Source organism: Argentina silus, assembly GCF_951799395.1.
Source record: "Argentina silus genome assembly, chromosome: X".
NCBI classification, from domain to species: Eukaryota; Metazoa; Chordata; class Actinopteri; order Argentiniformes; family Argentinidae; genus Argentina; species Argentina silus.
In genome coordinates, this window is record NC_139653.1 from 22,311,447 (window position 1) to 22,328,568 (window position 17,122).

Sequence of the window (17,122 nt, forward strand, 5' to 3'; positions counted from 1 at the left end):
CCCAAGGCAGAGAGAGAGGTACATTGGATATGCAGGAAGTGGGAGCGCCTTCTCGTGGTGATTAGTTGGGGCAGTTCCATGGCTAGATTTATGGCACGCAGCTGTTGAACGCCTGACAGACGTCCGAGGACTCTACCACTGCTACCCCACTACTGCTGCTCCACAGAAGCTCTATTTGTTACTGAAGAGAGGAGAAAGCAGTGCCTCAACACACAAAGGTAGGCAAACATGCTCTCTATAGTCTGTGTCACTGCTATTGCACGTCCCAAGGCTCTGTGAAATCTTCCACATCTTTGTATTATTCTGTTGGGTTTCAACTCAAGTCTTATTTGACCTGTGTGTGTGTGTGTGTGTGTGTGTGTGTGTGTGTGTGTGTGTGCGCGCATGTAGTTTTTCACTTTGCTTTCATGTTTGTCTTGCATAGAAAGACAGCCCTAAATTTATGTAAGTGGATGTATTCTCCCTTAACTATTTTCTCTACTGCTGTCAATAATTTGACCATACATGGGCAAAAATATTGGAAGACAGAAATAAGTTGTCAGAGTACCTCAGTTATGACTTACGTTAATTTCCATACTGTATCATATAGTTCTGTATATTAGTTTTGCTCATGCTGTGTCCTGTGGGTCTTTTTAAATTTAGTACACAATGCTGTGCTCTATTTTTAGAAGTGGAAGCATTACAGCATTGGGAAAATATGAAGACGGCAGCTTAGATGCAGAGGGAAACTTAGCAGAGAACCAAGGTCTTGGCTTTGGATAGGCTTCTTTTCTGAGCTCCTTTGAGTATTGTTCTTTCCAGCAGTTTTTTTATAAATGAATATCCTCCAGCTAACAATTTGAGAAAGTAAGTTCTTATTTAGTCTGAGGCTCAGGAAGTTCTACTGGCATTTGATCAGGTCATACTGAGGTGCGAAGAGAAGCCTGGAATCTCAATTACAGTCATACCCCACTGATTTAGGCAGGCAGTATACTGCACAGTGCTGCTCTTGCCCTATAGGTTCTCATTCAGAGTGTAAAGACCACAGCAAAAGGAATATCACTGGTTTAAGGTTAACATAGACTTTTACCACTGCTTTTTATCTTGGGTCTATGTTGTGAACTCAGTACGAGCATCTAGGGACTAGTGGGGTTTTTGAATGACTTTTGGTACCCTTTCTTGTGATAGGACTTCATTAAGGCTTGTGCTCTGTGGAGATAGCATGACCAGAATGCTGGTTCATAAAGGCACATTAACAGAGGATTCTTTCCTTTGCACTCCAAGGGTGAGGTTTTAAAGGAATGTGTATTTGGGTTACTATGGTAGGGTTGGTCTGTTGCTGGATGGCTTAAATAAAAACCTTTAAAGATTCAGCCACAAGTTGCTCCTCTCCCTTTCTTATTTTAGCTAGACCTCCTCTTTAGGTTCATTTGAATTGGGAGAGCAGATTCAGTGAGTTATTCAACTTTGATGAAACATTTTCACAAATTATAGAATAAGTTAATTACAATGAAATTGTTTCTGCACACACAAGCACTTAATTTAATCAAGGCACTCCAAATTGCCATCCTTATTGATGGAGGCAGTTTTTAATGGTTATATGTCCTATATGTGCTTATATGTTTGTCTGTATGTTTACCTTCATACGGACATTTTGCTTTATATGACTGGTCACACTAGGTAGTTATTCAAGAAAACAATTTTGGGAACTGTTGCTGAAATGCAATTTCTCTTTATGATTTATTCTGATTGCTCACTGATAAGTAATACAAATGTACAGTGAAATGGAAAATAAGTATTCCACACAACAAGGTGGTCTTTATCAATTCTCCTTTTAAGGTTAATGCTGGGTTTAGCTATGTTATGCTACATCATTTGTATTGTTGTGGAATAAGGCTATTTATCACTGCCTGGTTCTGGAGTCTGTGACACATCCTGTGGCGAGGTAAATCCTGGTGGGGAGAGATACTCGGGATCCTTTATGCCAACACGCTTGTTTTCTATGTTTACTGCAAACAGCAGGAAATGACTGTTTGTAGCCACGATGACTAGGCGTTTATCATCCTCTCTGAAACATCTCTTCCTGGGTGATAGACCTAAGCAGAAAGCATGTAGGCTTTTTTATCCATTACTTTCTTTGATATAGTTAGCAAGATATACAGCTAAGGGAGCAACATTATGATGTTCATAGACCATGCATTAGGCCTAACAGTTGACATGAAAAGGCTTTAGCAAGTCTTGTGTCTCTATTTAAAAAGAGAGTTATCCTGTAGTAGTTTTCCTAATTGCAAATACACGTTCCAAATCTCTCAAGGTAACCTAATCATTATTGGTTGGTAGTCAGCCAAATTACAGTTAGGAGGGGTACTGGCTGAGCATCTGTTAATGTCATGAGAGAATTATAGTCCACAATGAAAAGTTGCTCCTTAAACATGATGGAAACCATGTTTACCCCAGCAATGAGATGAAGCATCTGTCCATATGTAAATCATCCAAGCTGCTGTTACCCATTCCAGACCAGCATGAATCAAATATCTGAGAAAGTAGTCTCCCATTTGTTTATTTTTGTTGAGAACAGCAGAATCTTAAGGGAACTTGGATGATCACAGATGTTGAGTCGAGCACATTTTTATACAGGTGTGTTTTTGCAGTGTTGGTGTTAAGTTAAAATGCAACACATTTATTTATTTTTGACATTTAGCAGACACTTTATAAATGGACATAAAAGCCTTTTCATGTGGAAAATAATGTGGAGTTAAAGGGTTTCAATATAATTTATTTTGTTGACGCCGTTTTATTGATCCACTGGCTGCAACTTTTTTTCTGGCTTTGCCTTGAATGAAAGGAGTTTTTAATGTAGTATTAATGTTGATGAATCAATTAACCTGGATACTGGATACTGTCCAACCCTTTGGTGCTGAAAAGTTATAGCTACGTGCTCTGCCCTCACCCATATTCTCTGTGTGTCCATGTGAAATCTATTATTGAGCCTTCATGTTATTTCTGTGTCACACAATCCACCCACTTTTACAGAAGGAGAAATGCTTTCAAAGTCCCTGTGAGTTCTAACTGATTGAGATAATGTTGCCTAAATTTAGATAATGTTGCCTTCATATGGAATATAAAATATATTCAGCTATTATACTGTTGATTTACAATTCATACATCCTTATATACTCTGCTCAGTTTTATATTTAGTACAGTATATATGATTATAAACTAAAGCCAATAATAAGTAATAAGAGGGTGTTTTTTCTCTTGTCTTCTACCATCTTTGAGTAGATGTTGGAAATATACTCAAGTTTTCCATTAGTGCTCCGGCCAGATATCCACCAAATCATTGCATGACCTCATGAATGATGAAGACTGTCTAAGAGCAGGCATTGTACCGTGATTCTATGAGGCAATTTACATAAGATGAGGTGTGAGGATTCATAGATATACTGTATGATGAATTGACATTGCGGAGTAATGTATTATCAAGTCAAAGATGTCCACTGATATTAACTGCCATGTCCATGGTCCATGTCACTGTGTTTTCACCAGCAGATGGTGCGAGAGCAGTATGTCACCACCACCCAGGACACCAGTGTCCCCGCCCCCGTCCCTGATTACATCTATAAGATTGGGATCTACGGCTGGAGGAAGCGCTGCCTTTACCTGTTCGTCCTGCTGCTCATTATCATTCTGGTGGTGAACTTTGCCCTCACAATATGGATCCTCAGGGTCACATGGTTTAACACGGTATGTGGCGGTGGAGATGACTGACTTTCTTCAGTAGCCTCTATAGTGCATATTCTACATTGTAACTCAATAGACCGACCTACATTGGCCATTGAAGGTATGTTAATTTTTTGGGTAAAACCAGCATTAAAATGTATGGTTGCTTTTTGATTCAGGCAGAGAAACATTTCTCCAGATGGCAAATGTGGATTTATGCAGATACTGCAGACATCCCTACCCTATACACACCCTATGAATAAGGTGCCTGCATTGGATGAGCAAACACCTACAATAGATCCTGGCTGGTTTAAAGTGAGCTTGCCCTCAGCCCTGGAGACTACAAAAGCTGCCTGTCTCTCTTACTTGGCTTCTAGTATGGGAGACTGGGGACAAATAACACAGGAATGAAGTATTCTACTTCTCTATTTGTTTTAATCATCCATTACAAAGTAGAATGATATCCATAGCAGAATAATAGCAGTGTTTGCAAATAGCTATGGTGCCAAAACTCTGCTCAGTATGCCCAATCATATTCAGTAGTGAGCATTGCACATAAAGAGGCCAATCAAATCAAACTGCACAGAAAATATGAACGATGAACGTCAGTCATAAGATTACATTTAGATGATGATGAAATACAATAATCAAGGTTTCGTTTAGAATACTTTTTAATAAGGTACTTTTTTGCTCTTAAGTAAGAGTAAAAAAGTACTCTATACTAGATTAGAATGTAAGTAACTTTTTACTTGAGTAAAATTTCACAGAAGTAACAGTACTTCTACTTGAGTAGGATATTTCAGTACTCTTTCCACCTCTGGTCAATTGTAACACCTGGCTTTTCTCCAATCAGAAACCAGTTAGAGAGAGAGAACTCATTCAATACATGTACAGTTAGGTTTACTCCCTGCATTAAAGAATTCTGTCATATCTCACCATCTTCAGGTTTCTTTGGGGAAAATAGTTTGAGGGGTAAATGTAACTGTTTTTATCTACAGTATTTTCCTACTACTGTCTTAAGTTTTAATGTCTATGAATCCTAACTTGTATCATTATGATAAATGTTCTGTTGGCTACAAATTAAAATTCTTGACATTCATCGGAATTGTTGCCAGCACTAATGAACTAATTATCAATGATACTTTCTGTAGAGTGTGGTGCTGAATCAAATGTATTTACTTCTCTGTGTGAGGTTTCATACTGTACTGATAATGCACCCAGCGAAACCATCTCCTTAAATAGCTACACATACAGAATAAGAAACGATATAAGATGTCACACAATTGATCCAGGACACAGTACAGTTAGCAAGTTGGTGTCTTGTATGCAGTCCTATGTTATGCTTTTTATTTGAAGCAATACCAAGCTAATTCTCCCTGCTCCAATTGTCATTGCAGGAAGGGATGGGTCAACTAAAAGTGACATCGGATGGGGTGAGACTGGAGGGCGAGTCTGAGTTCCTCTTTCCTCTCTACGCCCAAGAGATCCACTCCAGAGAAGTAAGTCAAACACACCACACTCTTCTCCTCACACACTTATACCCAGTAGGTTGATGTTGAATTAAGCAGCCTGAATGCTTAAGCTTACTCACCATCAGGAAACCATTGAGATTAAAGTTGATTGTTTGTTGAATCTAGGAGGACTTCCTGCTAAATTCTTAAATTTTCTTGAGGTATGTTTAGATCAGTATTTATTTATTTATTTATTTTACATATCTTTCTTGCGTAGCTGAGGAATGTGTCTAACTGAATAAGCCTTGGCAGGGACTCTGCATGCACAGTGCAGTGAGTTCCTTATTAACCTCTTGGATATTTGTGGTAGTGAATAGTTTATGACACACCATCCAGCAGCAGATGGTAACACTTTGCAGCAGTTGTTTACATGTTGGATGGTTTTTCCTCATAGTGTGTTGTTTTCCCCCACTCTTTCTTTATGAGCTTCATTAAAAAGGCAATGTATTCACCATTCATAGACTCACACTTGTATCACTGAATTCTACAGTTTCTAATGAGAGTATTATATATTAATGCACAACCTGCCTCTGAAGTCTAACTCATGCCTCTTACGCTGAAACTACACCAACACCGAAATGAGAGCGTACCGTCTTAGCTCCTTTAACACAGTTTTCAGGGTGGTGTACCAAGAGCAAGACGAGATACGCTGCCACAAGCATTGATCGGATGACAAAATAGCTATATACAAAATAGCAAAGCTATATTTCATAAAGCTATCTGAAGATAATTGTGGCTACACTTCATAACGGGACGCTATGTTCTTGAAACCTCAACAACTAATCAGCAATTTCAATGATATGAAGTAGACTATAAGTGCATGACATCAAGAATTGCTTCAACACTCTTTCATATTTTAATACAAGCCTAAAATGCAATACCTGTGAACCTGTGTTCAATGTGTGCAGGGTGATTTTTTAAAATGTTCCTCCTTAGTTTTAGGATGATTGAGATTATTTGTGAATTTATATTTGATATTATGTGGTTTCTCTACGCCTTTGCAATGCTCTTGCTGCCGAGGAAAATAGACTCAAAGTGTTAAACTATGCTGCTTCAAGCAAGCTTCACTTCGCAGAAATGCTGCTTTTGCATGCGGTCTAGCATGTCTCATTGATCACTGTTAGTTGTTAAACTGCGGCTCATGGTACAGAGGCGTTACAGTGCCGTGACGGTGTTGGTATAGTTTGGCCAGTACGGAAAGCTCATTCCTCTTAGTTCATCATTCCTGAATAGTGCTTTTTGAAAGGTGATAACCAGATATTTGAACCTTTGAGCATACAGATATCCCTTGAGTCCCATGCTCAATTACAGTTCTGTCCTGTGATAACTGATAATGATGCAACATGCACAGGTTGTTCATTACCAAACTGATCTTCTTTTGCAGGACTCATCTCTTCTAGTGCACTCATCTGAAAATGTTACCCTCAATGCCCGCAACGTCGATGGTGATGTCACAGGAAGCCTTTCTGTGGGTAGGAAGCGCACGCACGCACACACGCACACGTAACACAGCAAACAGGCAATGTGTTCATAAATGAAATTTGGAGTGGAGTTCATCAAATTGCAATATTCAACTGATATATGAGGACTTTGGCAATGTCATTCATAGACTTGTCCTGGAGCTGTATGTAATCCAGCATTAATGGTGACAAAAATGTATCTCCCCTTTAATATCATTTCAGATTTACCATTAAAACCCCATTTAATCAAGTAGCCTGCTTTCCGTCATCAGTACAAGAATGGCCCTCTGGCTTAATACAGAAACTATTATTTGTGCACCATTTACAACTGTCCAATGGGGTTCATAGAAGAGTGTGCCATAATTAGAGGGGTAACAAACGACAAAACGAATTACAGTGTTTCACAAGGCTGTAATGTATTCGTCATTATGCCATTAAAACCATTGACCCTGTATGTGCCCCTCTGTGAGTGAGGTTTAAGGCTTTTAAAAGACCACTTAGTTGGCCTATTCTCCCCTTAGACATGGACTTTTTGAAAGTACATCTCATTCTATTCTTCTACAGAACAAGGTATTGAACTGTGTTAGATAACTCACTGGCCTATTTTTGTCAGGGAGCAAATTTTATCTGCACTCTGTAGTCTCATAGGACAAGTGTTACCTCCCATGAATTGCATATGCTCCCGGGCCACCTTCTGGAGGCTTGTTGCCTTCTGGAGGCTTGTTGCCTTCTCCTTCTGGAGGCTTGTTGCCTTCTCCTTCTGGAGGCTTGTTGCCTTCTGGAGGCTTGTTGCCTTCTGGAGGCTTGTTGCCTTCTCCTTCTGGAGGCTTGTTGCCTTCTCCTTCTGGAGGCTTGTTGCCTTCTCCTTCTGGAGGCTTGTTGCCTTCCAGCTCCTATAGACAGATGGGGAGGGACATTCATGCGCAGGAACTCTGCCTATCGTTATTTGTCTTCCGAATCTTGTTGTGCCCTGTCTTCACCATCTCCCTCGTAGTTACAATTAGTCACTAAGGGACTGATTGTTATTTGTGATGGGGGGGTACATGGAGGAAAGTTTTTTTTCCGCATAGCCCGCCCCCAACGCTTGAAAAAAATACGTTGACGCTCCCCCAACAAAAAAACATGATTAAAACATATGTTTTAAACATATGATACAAGTATAGCAGAGCACCTACGCACTCCTAGGACAAGACAACCTATTACAGTCAAAACTCTAGTCTCCTGCCGATCAACAATAGGCACACACACAGACAGATCAACGGCGAAACAATACCAGTAGCATTAAACAGGCTAAAATATTTTGTTTTATAAAACAGATCAAACTTGTTTTGTACGCAGGCTCCTGGTTGGAAGGATTTTAGTCATTTTGCGTCAGTGTGTAAATTTGAAGGTCCCAGAATGCAAAGTGAGCTCAAGAGAGGGGTTGACCTGATGGGCTCAAAGGTCCTGGAACGCATGAGAAAAGTGTAAAAAGGTCTAAAAACAAAATAGTGCTATCCATAGTGACGTCATTTGAGCTTAATCTAGGGTATTACAGAATAATTGGTGCAAAATTAATGCTAATTTGGGTGGAAGGTCTGACAGTTCTTTCCCAGGCAAATGTTGTATTTTGTAAGCGTATTTCATTCAATTCTACGGTAAAATTTTTAACATAAAATAAAATGTTTTTGATACCAAGCTACACTAGAGAAAATCCTAATGCTGTGTCAATTTAGTGCAATATCAAGGGCTTATATTTCACTTTCAGCGTTGTGCACAAGATCAAGCAAGTGTTAAATTGTTTCAATGTGCCTCTTCGAGCAAACATAGGGCGAAACGGCAATTCGGTCTGATCCAGGTATGTCGTCGAAAATTGCGGAACTTGAGTTAAGAATTTTAATTCTTGTACAAATGTCTTGCTTGATATATGTGCATGTGATCTTCACCTGCATCACACTTAAAATCACAAATGCATCCGTGATGGCAGTTTGCCAACGGTGTACAATGATTTCATTCAAATATGTTCTTAGCAACACCCAAAACAACATAGCAGGCTAATGATGAAATAACATTAGTGTCAGGTTTAAGAGAACGTTGAGGATAAGTTTGGATAAAAACAAGGAAAACAAGAAATCCAGATACGACCTTCGGAAAGCTATCAGAGACGCTAAAAGGCAATACAGGGACAAGATAGAATCACAATACCAGGGCACTGACGTGAGAGGTATATTGCGTGGGTTGCAGACGATTACAGATTATAAGGGGAGACTTGGCAGTATGTGCACTGATGCTTCACTTCCTGACGAGCTCAACACCTTTTACGCTCAGTTTGAGGGAAGCAACAAGGAGTCCCCCAAAAAGGCTCTTGCTACCTGCAAGGACAGTGTTAACACCCGCAAAGCAGCTGGCCAGACGGCATCTCTGACCTCATCCTCAGAGCATGCACTGACCAGCTAGCGAATGTCTTCACGGACATATTCAACCTCTCTCTGTCCCACCTGTTTTAAGGTGACCACAATTGTTCCAGTGCCTAAAAAGACCAAGGTAACCTGCCTTAATGACTATCGCCCTGTTGCACTTACATCTGTCGTCATGAAGTGCTTTGAGAGACAGGTTAAGAACCACATCAACTGCACACTACCTGCCACACTGGACCCACTTCAATCTGCATACCGCCCCAACAGATCCACTGATGATGCCATTTCCCTCACCCTGCACACTGCCCTTTCTCACCAGGACAAGAGAGATACCTATGTGAGAATGCTGTTCATTGACTACAGTTCAGCATTCAACACCATTGTCCCCTCCAAGCTTGTCACCAAGCTCAGGGACCTGGGTCTTAACACCTCCTGTGTAATTGGATCCTGGACTTTTTGATGGGCAGACCCCAGGTGGTGGGGGTAGGCAGTATCACCTCATTTACATTTTACATTTATGGCATTTAGCAGACGCCTTTATCCAAAGTGACTTACAACAAATACATTTGTTTAAGTAAGTGAATCATCTATCCATCAGTCATCTATCCATCAGGGGGGGTTGCAGTGAAGACAGTCAGCAGCTTCAAGTTCCTCGGTATGCACATCACTTAGGACATAACATGGTCACACCACACCCACACAGCAATCTGGACAGACGATGAAATCGAAGAGGGGACTATGATTCGGTTAGGATTCGTATGTCACAAGCTTTTTCTCCGACTCCATTGGGATAATTTTTATGAAACGGGTGAATGATGCGTCTTGCCATAAAGATTGTTTAGGAGTTTTGAGGTGATGTCATTAAACACGTCATAATAGTTTGCAAAGTGGAGAGCTAGGAGTGTAGCAAGGGGCAGTGACCACAGCAAGCTTTTTTTTGTTAAAGCAGCATTGGGCTTTTGTTGTTGCTTGGCTACCCAATACAGTGCTTTAGCTGGCAAGGGGATAAAGGGATAAAATAACCTTTTTCAAAAAACTGGGTGTTCAGGAGCTTGGCGCAACAAAAAAAAAGCTCAGCTCCACGCTTTGGTTTTAGTGCTGAAAAAGCGACCCGTTCCATTGAGAACAAGGAGAAAAAGCTGCCGATTAAAATGAAAGTTCGATGTGGACACGGCCCCTTAATGCAGTAGGCATATAGCCTAAGGAATTTGGGAATCATATTTTGAGAAATCAATGCAAAGCTGTAATAAGCAAGAATGATAATGAATCAAATAAGCACTAATAAGCACTCCGGTAACTTTTCAGTCAGGCCTACAGCTGCATTCGTAGCCAATCACCAAACGAATTTGGCAATAATATTGTGTGAGTGAACGATATGAATACTGAGCGATATGAATACCGAAACATATCAATATATATCAATACGCACCACCTATGCTTGGATCTGTTCTTTTATCCGCCAAATGTGTATGTGGAGCTCCAGCGCATATTTTAATGTCAACCCATACTTGCCATTGTGCCAAATGTGTGTTTTTTTGGGGGGAGGGACATTTGAGGGGTGTGTCTCATGAATATCATAGATATGTGCATTTCATCTCTTATATTTTACCCATAAAATCTCCATGTTCTTTGCGCACTGGAGAGGCTGCATAAGTCCAGCAATACGATTGGCAGGGTCCGAAATTGCATCTTTTGGTATCATGTTTTATGGATGACGGTTGGCTAATTAGGTGATGTAACATTGCTATGTCACAGCTATTTGTTGAAGTCACACTGAAAATAATTCAAAAGCACTTTATTAGGAACACTATACTAATACTGGGTAGGGCCTCCCTTTGCTCTCAAAACAGACTCAATTCTTCGTGGCATTGATTCCACAAGATGTTGGAAACATTCCTTTGAGATTCTGGTCCATGATGACATGATTGCATAACACAATTCCTGCAGAGTTTTCAGGTGCACTTTCAAGCTGTGTTCTACCACATCCCAAAGATTGGATTCAGATCCGGTGATTGGGAAGGCCACTCAAGAACACTGAACTCATTGTCATGTTCATGAAATGAGTTTGAGATGACTTTCGCTTTGTGACATGGTGCATTATTATGCTGGAAGTAGCCATTAGAAGATGGATAAATTGTGGCCATGAAGGATGCACATGGTCAGCAACAATACTCAAATAGGCTGTGGCATTCAAGCGATGATTGATTGGTATTAACGGGCCCAAAGTGCGCCATGAAAACATTCTCCACACCATTACACCTCCTCCACCATGAGAAGTTGTACAGGTGTTTCTAATAAAGTGTTTGGTGAGTGTATATGTAACAGCATTGAAATAGCAAATAGCACTGCAACTCTTATCTGTGGTAGACGTTTGACTTGTTACTGGTCTCGGTCATTTAGCCTACCTTGATAGAGTCAGTTATTAAATTAATTTAAAATGTATCATCATTGGCCTACCAATTACGAACGGCAGCGCTGATGGAGGGAATCCGGATCAAGAATGACAGAATACATACCGTTCAAAATGGTACTGTCATATGACTGTATGTACTGGAATACCGAGTTTATGACAGTAGCCCTACAATTAAATGATTAGTCTTCTTCGCAACAGCACATGAGAGAGAGGTTGTGGTATATCGTGAATATTGGATTCAGTCATAGAGATGCAGCCGATGGAAGTCAGTTTTGAGCGTTTGATGACCAACGTTTGATGATACCAAAGTTACTTTCGTGAACAAGTGTTACAATCTTTGCAAACGCTTGAGTGCTACATGACAATTCTGACACAGTCGAAGGCTTACCTTGGCAATGTTCCCACCAGTGATTTCGTAATTCATTGATAGCACTATTGAGAAACATTATTTTGCATATACAATAGCATATACAATAGACCTGTGTAAGTAATGGGACAGTGACGCATTTTTTCTTCTTTTGGCTCTATACTCCAAAAGTTTAGATTTGAAATCAAACAATTACTATCAGGTGGGTTCCGTCACATCGTTTGTGCAGGCATAGGAGAGCTGTCAATGTATAGTATTGATTCTAGGCTTTGCGTTTGCCTTTGGAGTCTGCCATTGATGAGGGCCTGGTAGGAAAATTAAGACTTCTACAGTGGATGACTGAAGAATGCTTACCATAATTAAGAAAATGGCCAAAACAACTGTCCCACAGATCAGGAACACTCTCCAGGAGTGGCAGGTATGCGTTAATGCGTCAGAGACTACCATCCGCAGAATACATTACCAGCCGAACTACAGAGGCTTTACTGCAAGGTACAAACCACTAGCTATCCTAAAAAAGGAAGATCAGTTTACAGTTTGCTAAAAGTACCTTAAAAAGCATGCCTCTAAATGTATTGGGTGGCGCTTCATTATACAGTAGGACAATGACCCCAAACATACTGTCATAGCAACTTGGGAGTTTTTCAAGGCCAAAAAGTGGAAAGTTCTTGACTGACCAAGTCTTCAGATTTAAATCCAATTGAACATGCATTTAATTTCCTGATGAGATTTTAGGCAAAAATACCTAAAAACAAACAACGAAAGATGGCTGCAGTACAGGTCTGGCAGAGCATCACCAGAAGATACCCAGTTTCTGATGGGGTCAATGGGTCGCAGACTTCAGGCATGCATAGTAATGCATGCAAAGCATTGTCAACAACATGAGTGCTTAGTTTGGACATTATATGAATCTATCCCATTACTTTTGGTGCCCTGAAATATGAGACTATGTATAAAAAGTGTTGTCATTTCTAAATGGTGAAACCAATATGTACATAAATACCAAATCAAAGAAAAAAAAGCAGAGAATCTTTACTTTAACCTCATAGTAATTGTTCGGAAAACCTTTGGAGTATAGAGCCAAAAGAAGAAAAAATGCTTCACTGTCCCATTTCTTACACAAGGCGCTGTATGATATCTCAATAATGCAATGTCCACACATTTCCACAGCCTTGACTGTTTCAGGTCTCTAATGCATTGTCCTTGTGTATTCTCAGGTCCAGAAATGGCACAGGGACATGGACAGAACCTGGTCATCAGCTTAAACACTGAAAAGATGTTGTTTTCTGCAAATGCAAAAGAGGTGGTCGTTGGGGCAGAGAAGCTACGTGTCACAGGTAGGAGTCTGCCACCACTACTTAGCCTATACTGTATGTGTACAGCACTTTATTTATCACTATTCCAGTTGCCTCTTTTCCCTAAAAGTCATTATTGTGTCCAGAGTGTGTATTGATGGGAGGCCAGTGCCCTTGTGCTGTGAGGGCTAATTAGCTAAAGAGTGTCCCTTGATAGCTTAATTATGTCTGGGTCATTTGAATACACACTGACTGGTGGAGAGTGACGGTCATTTTACATCATTAAGACGCTGAAGCTCTTAAATGGAACATCAGAAATCCAGAGAAGTGCAGAACAAACATCCCTCTCCTAGGCACTATAGATACAACAGCCTGGTGTCAGGTGATGAGTAGCTCTGCATGTTACAGTGCAACTGGCAATGGCAGAGGGTGATAAAGACAGAATTAGCATGAGTGAGGGAGCTGTCACCGTCATGATTAAAGCTCTGCAAACATTTTCCTCTCCTTCAAGATGGTTAGAGGTGACTCTGTAATCTTCACACAGACGCCAGTTGACAGACATGCAGGGAAACTGATTGTAGAACCACCTGCCAGGCTTACATGGGGTAGGATCGATGATGTTTCATTGACTACCAACTGTATGAAGCACAATGTTTCAACCCTTTTTCTGTCCCCTTTAAATTTAGGTCCAGAGGGGGCACTGTTTCAACACTCTGTAGAGACACCCCTGGTCAAAGCAGGGCCTTTCAAAGACCTGAGGTGAATTTTGAACACATATTAGAAATATGTTAGTTGTATCTGCCATGTGTATTTTTTGCTATTTAACGACTTGTGAATTTGAAAAAAAATATGTTTTGCTGCCATTGATATAATGTAATGCTCTGAGAAATTGATGATTAATAAAACCATTATCCCTCTGGTGTGTTTTAGGCTGGAGTCTCCAACCCGCTTTCTCAGTATGGAGACATCAAATGATATTCATATCAAAGCACTGACTGGGAACATCGAGGCTGAATCTAAAATGGATCTTCTTCTGCACTCCAGACTGGTAAGACAACCAACATTGTACAATTACTGAGTGTAATTGATGCACTTATACTTGCTTGATATATTTGCTTAATTTATATACTTATAATTGACACATGTAAGTGACAGAGAATGCAATAAACATGGACATTTATTTTGGAACTGCAGGCATTCATTTACTGACCTTGCTTGTGAAAGTAATTGAAAGCAGTGATGTTGTCACCTTAGGTCTTCTATGAGCTTTATCAATGTGAGTTCAGTGTCTAACCCCACTATTGTTTGCATTGTTTTTAGCTGATCCTGGAAGCTGAGACAGTGCGCCTGCCCAAACTACCTGGGGGAGAGGAGAATTTGTCTGGGAACTCTCAGGGACTCTTTGAAGTTTGTGTCTGTCCAAGTGGAAAGCTGTTTCTGTCAAAGGCTGCGGTCACCACCACATGTAGCGAAAGCCAAGAATGCTAGAGACTTTGGCATCAGAATATACCCCTGTAAATGAATATACTTTACATTGAGTAGAGTCTAAAATGAAGATCGAAAAACACTATTCTTTATATCTGAACAAAACTGCTCGTCAAACTGCAAATCTGTCATCATTTAAAAAGGTATTTTTAATAGCACATGCATATCCATGTGTTGCATTTGTGACCATTTTACTATTCAACTGACAATGACAATTGATACCAATGTAAGTGGCTTACTCCTTACTTGTTTATTTTCTATCTACAGTGTTATGGCTGGGCAATGAAGAGCTGGTTAACAGCTAACATCCTATGCAATATATTTTTTTGTGGTGCAATAGTATTTATATGTTGTGCATATACAGTGTCCTGCGTAAGTTATATGGGACAGTGAAGCATTTTGCCTTATTTTGGCTCTATACTCCATGTTTGGATTTTAAATCATTACTACGAGGTTAAAGTAGAGATTGTCAGCTTTTATTTAAAGTTTTGTTTCTGTACATGTTGGTTTCACCATTCAGATATTACAACACTTTTTATGCATAGTCCCCCTATTTCAGGGTACCTATTCAGGGGACAGATTCATGAAATGTACAAATTAAGCACTGATGTTTAGTATTTGGTCGACAATCCTTTGCATGCAATAACTGCCTGAAGTCGGCGACCCATTGACCCCACCAGACTCGAGCAGACAAGATGTTTCTGTAGACTTCAGAATACATTCTGCTACTGCCGTCAGCTGTTACAATTGTCAATTAAGACAAGTGAGACAGTACTAGTGGCAGATATACATGTTCAAGCCTAACACCCCCTGCACCATGTTTCACAGATGAGGTGGTATGCTGTAAAAATATATGTTTTCTTTTTAATGATGTTCCAAACTATTGATGTTGGTAAGCTGAAGGTTTTGGCTATGCTTCTGTTATTTTTTTTCTGAATTTTAAGCCTAATAATGGCTTCCTTGACTTTCATTGACACCTCTTTGGTCCTCGTGTTGACAGATGCCAATAGCTAACTCCAAAGTCAAATGAATGAGTGAATGAATACTAGACATTGACTGCTCTCTTATGCCTGCACAAATGATGTGATGGAACACACCTGACTTACCAGAGACACCTGTGAAGCCAATTGTCCCATTATTTTTGGGTACCCTAAAATAGGGTGACTATGCGTAACAAGTATTGTAATTTCTAAATGGTGAAACCAATATGTACACAAATACCATCAAATAAAATCTGGGAATCTCTACTTTCATAGTAATTGTTTGATTCCAAATCCAAACTGTTGGGAGTGTAGAGCCAAAAGAAGAGAAAATGCTTCACTGTCAGGGCATTGTATGTTGGGGAGAAAAGCATGATAAGATGTAGCATGTAGATAATGTAGTTAGTCAGATAAAACCTAGTTCTTTTTTTTAGAAAGAGAATAGAGAAAAGTTAAAGTACAGTACAGCAGAGTGCCTTTGTATTTGTGTTTTGTATGAATTCATATGCAATGCTGAGCAACACAAGACTTCTGATCCTATTGCAACAGATGTGGAAGTGTTGTGATAAAAAAAAAAAAAAGAAAAAAAAAATCATAAATGATTTACTGCATCACTGTATATCACTCAAAATTCACCAGATGGCCCATTGTTTATGTTGCTCTTTAATTTACTGGATTAATGAATCCATTTCAAGGGGGAAAATGTTTTATGTTGGAGTTAAGATTAAAGTCAACCTGTTGATCACTGAGTAACAACTGTGTAATAACGGGAGATAGGCATGTGCATTTGCGTTACTCTCTCACAATTGCTATAACTGAAGTATTATCCCATGTTCTTTGCAATTACAACAGGTGCCCATTTGTCTTCTCTTTGTAACAGTAAGGATTGTACTCTTGATTCTTATGAGTTACTTTGATCTTACTTAAATGCTATTTGTTTACCAGGTTATATTGGATATGTGTGATATATGTTTAGTTGTTCTACACAGTATAAATGTGTAATATACTTTTAAGTTTTAAGTCCTTAGTAAAATTTAGGATGTTTTGATAAATTGTTTAATGTGTGTTAATTAACCATCAGGTTTTGTATGTTTCAATAAAACATTTGTTGTAAAATTGTCTGTTTCTTGATAATTTGTTGTATTTTTTAAAATTCTTGCTTTCTGGGATTAGTGAAACAAACAATTTTACATTAACATTAGGAATATCAGTGCAACAAAGGACAGTACATTTCTTTATTTTCGAAATTCCATTATCATTTTATGTTTTCTCCCCTACAACAAGACAAGAGTAGATTTGGGGACTTTCTGCAAGACTTTCCAATGTTCATCAGTTTTTCATCCTTAATGTATTGCTCTCTAATGCACTCTAGTGGAGCACCTCTGCAACAGCAGTATATCACAACATTTTGGCCATACAGAAAGTTGCACACAATGAGTCCATTCCTGAACTGCTTTGAGTTACATTCAGTCATACATGCAGTATTTCCTGGTCTTTGTTTATCCCATGCCACTAC

General features: G+C 39.5%; 1 protein-coding gene across 3 annotated transcripts; it reads left to right on the plus strand.

Moving 5' to 3' along the window:
- On the plus strand, positions 1-16,624 carry sgcg (sarcoglycan, gamma). 3 transcript variants are annotated; one of them, XM_083696243.1, is made up of 8 exons: positions 1-218; positions 3,526-3,723; positions 5,097-5,198; positions 6,595-6,682; positions 13,064-13,183; positions 13,828-13,900; positions 14,072-14,189; positions 14,462-16,624. In XM_083696243.1, the coding sequence occupies exons 2-8, from the start codon at positions 3,529-3,531 to the stop codon at positions 14,627-14,629; spliced, it is 864 nt and encodes a 287-aa protein (XP_083552369.1). In that variant the 5' UTR covers positions 1-218; positions 3,526-3,528; the 3' UTR covers positions 14,630-16,624. The 3 variants fall into 3 exon arrangements, with proteins under 3 accessions (XP_083552369.1, XP_083552368.1, XP_083552367.1); XM_083696242.1 differs by having other exon boundaries at positions 3,529-3,723; XM_083696241.1 differs by lacking the exon at positions 1-218 and having other exon boundaries at positions 3,417-3,723.
- The last annotated feature ends 498 nt before the right edge of the window (positions 16,625-17,122 follow it).

Coding starts and splice junctions, on each gene's coding strand:
- sgcg (XM_083696241.1), top strand. CDS start 3,505: ATGTCACTGTGTTTTCACCAGCAGATGGTGCGAGAGCAGTATGTCACC. Junction 3,724..5,096: donor GGGTCACATGGTTTAACACG/GTATGTGGCGGT, acceptor TTGTCATTGCAG/GAAGGGATGGGTCAACTAAA. Junction 13,184..13,827: donor AGAGAAGCTACGTGTCACAG/GTAGGAGTCTGC, acceptor CTTTAAATTTAG/GTCCAGAGGGGGCACTGTTT.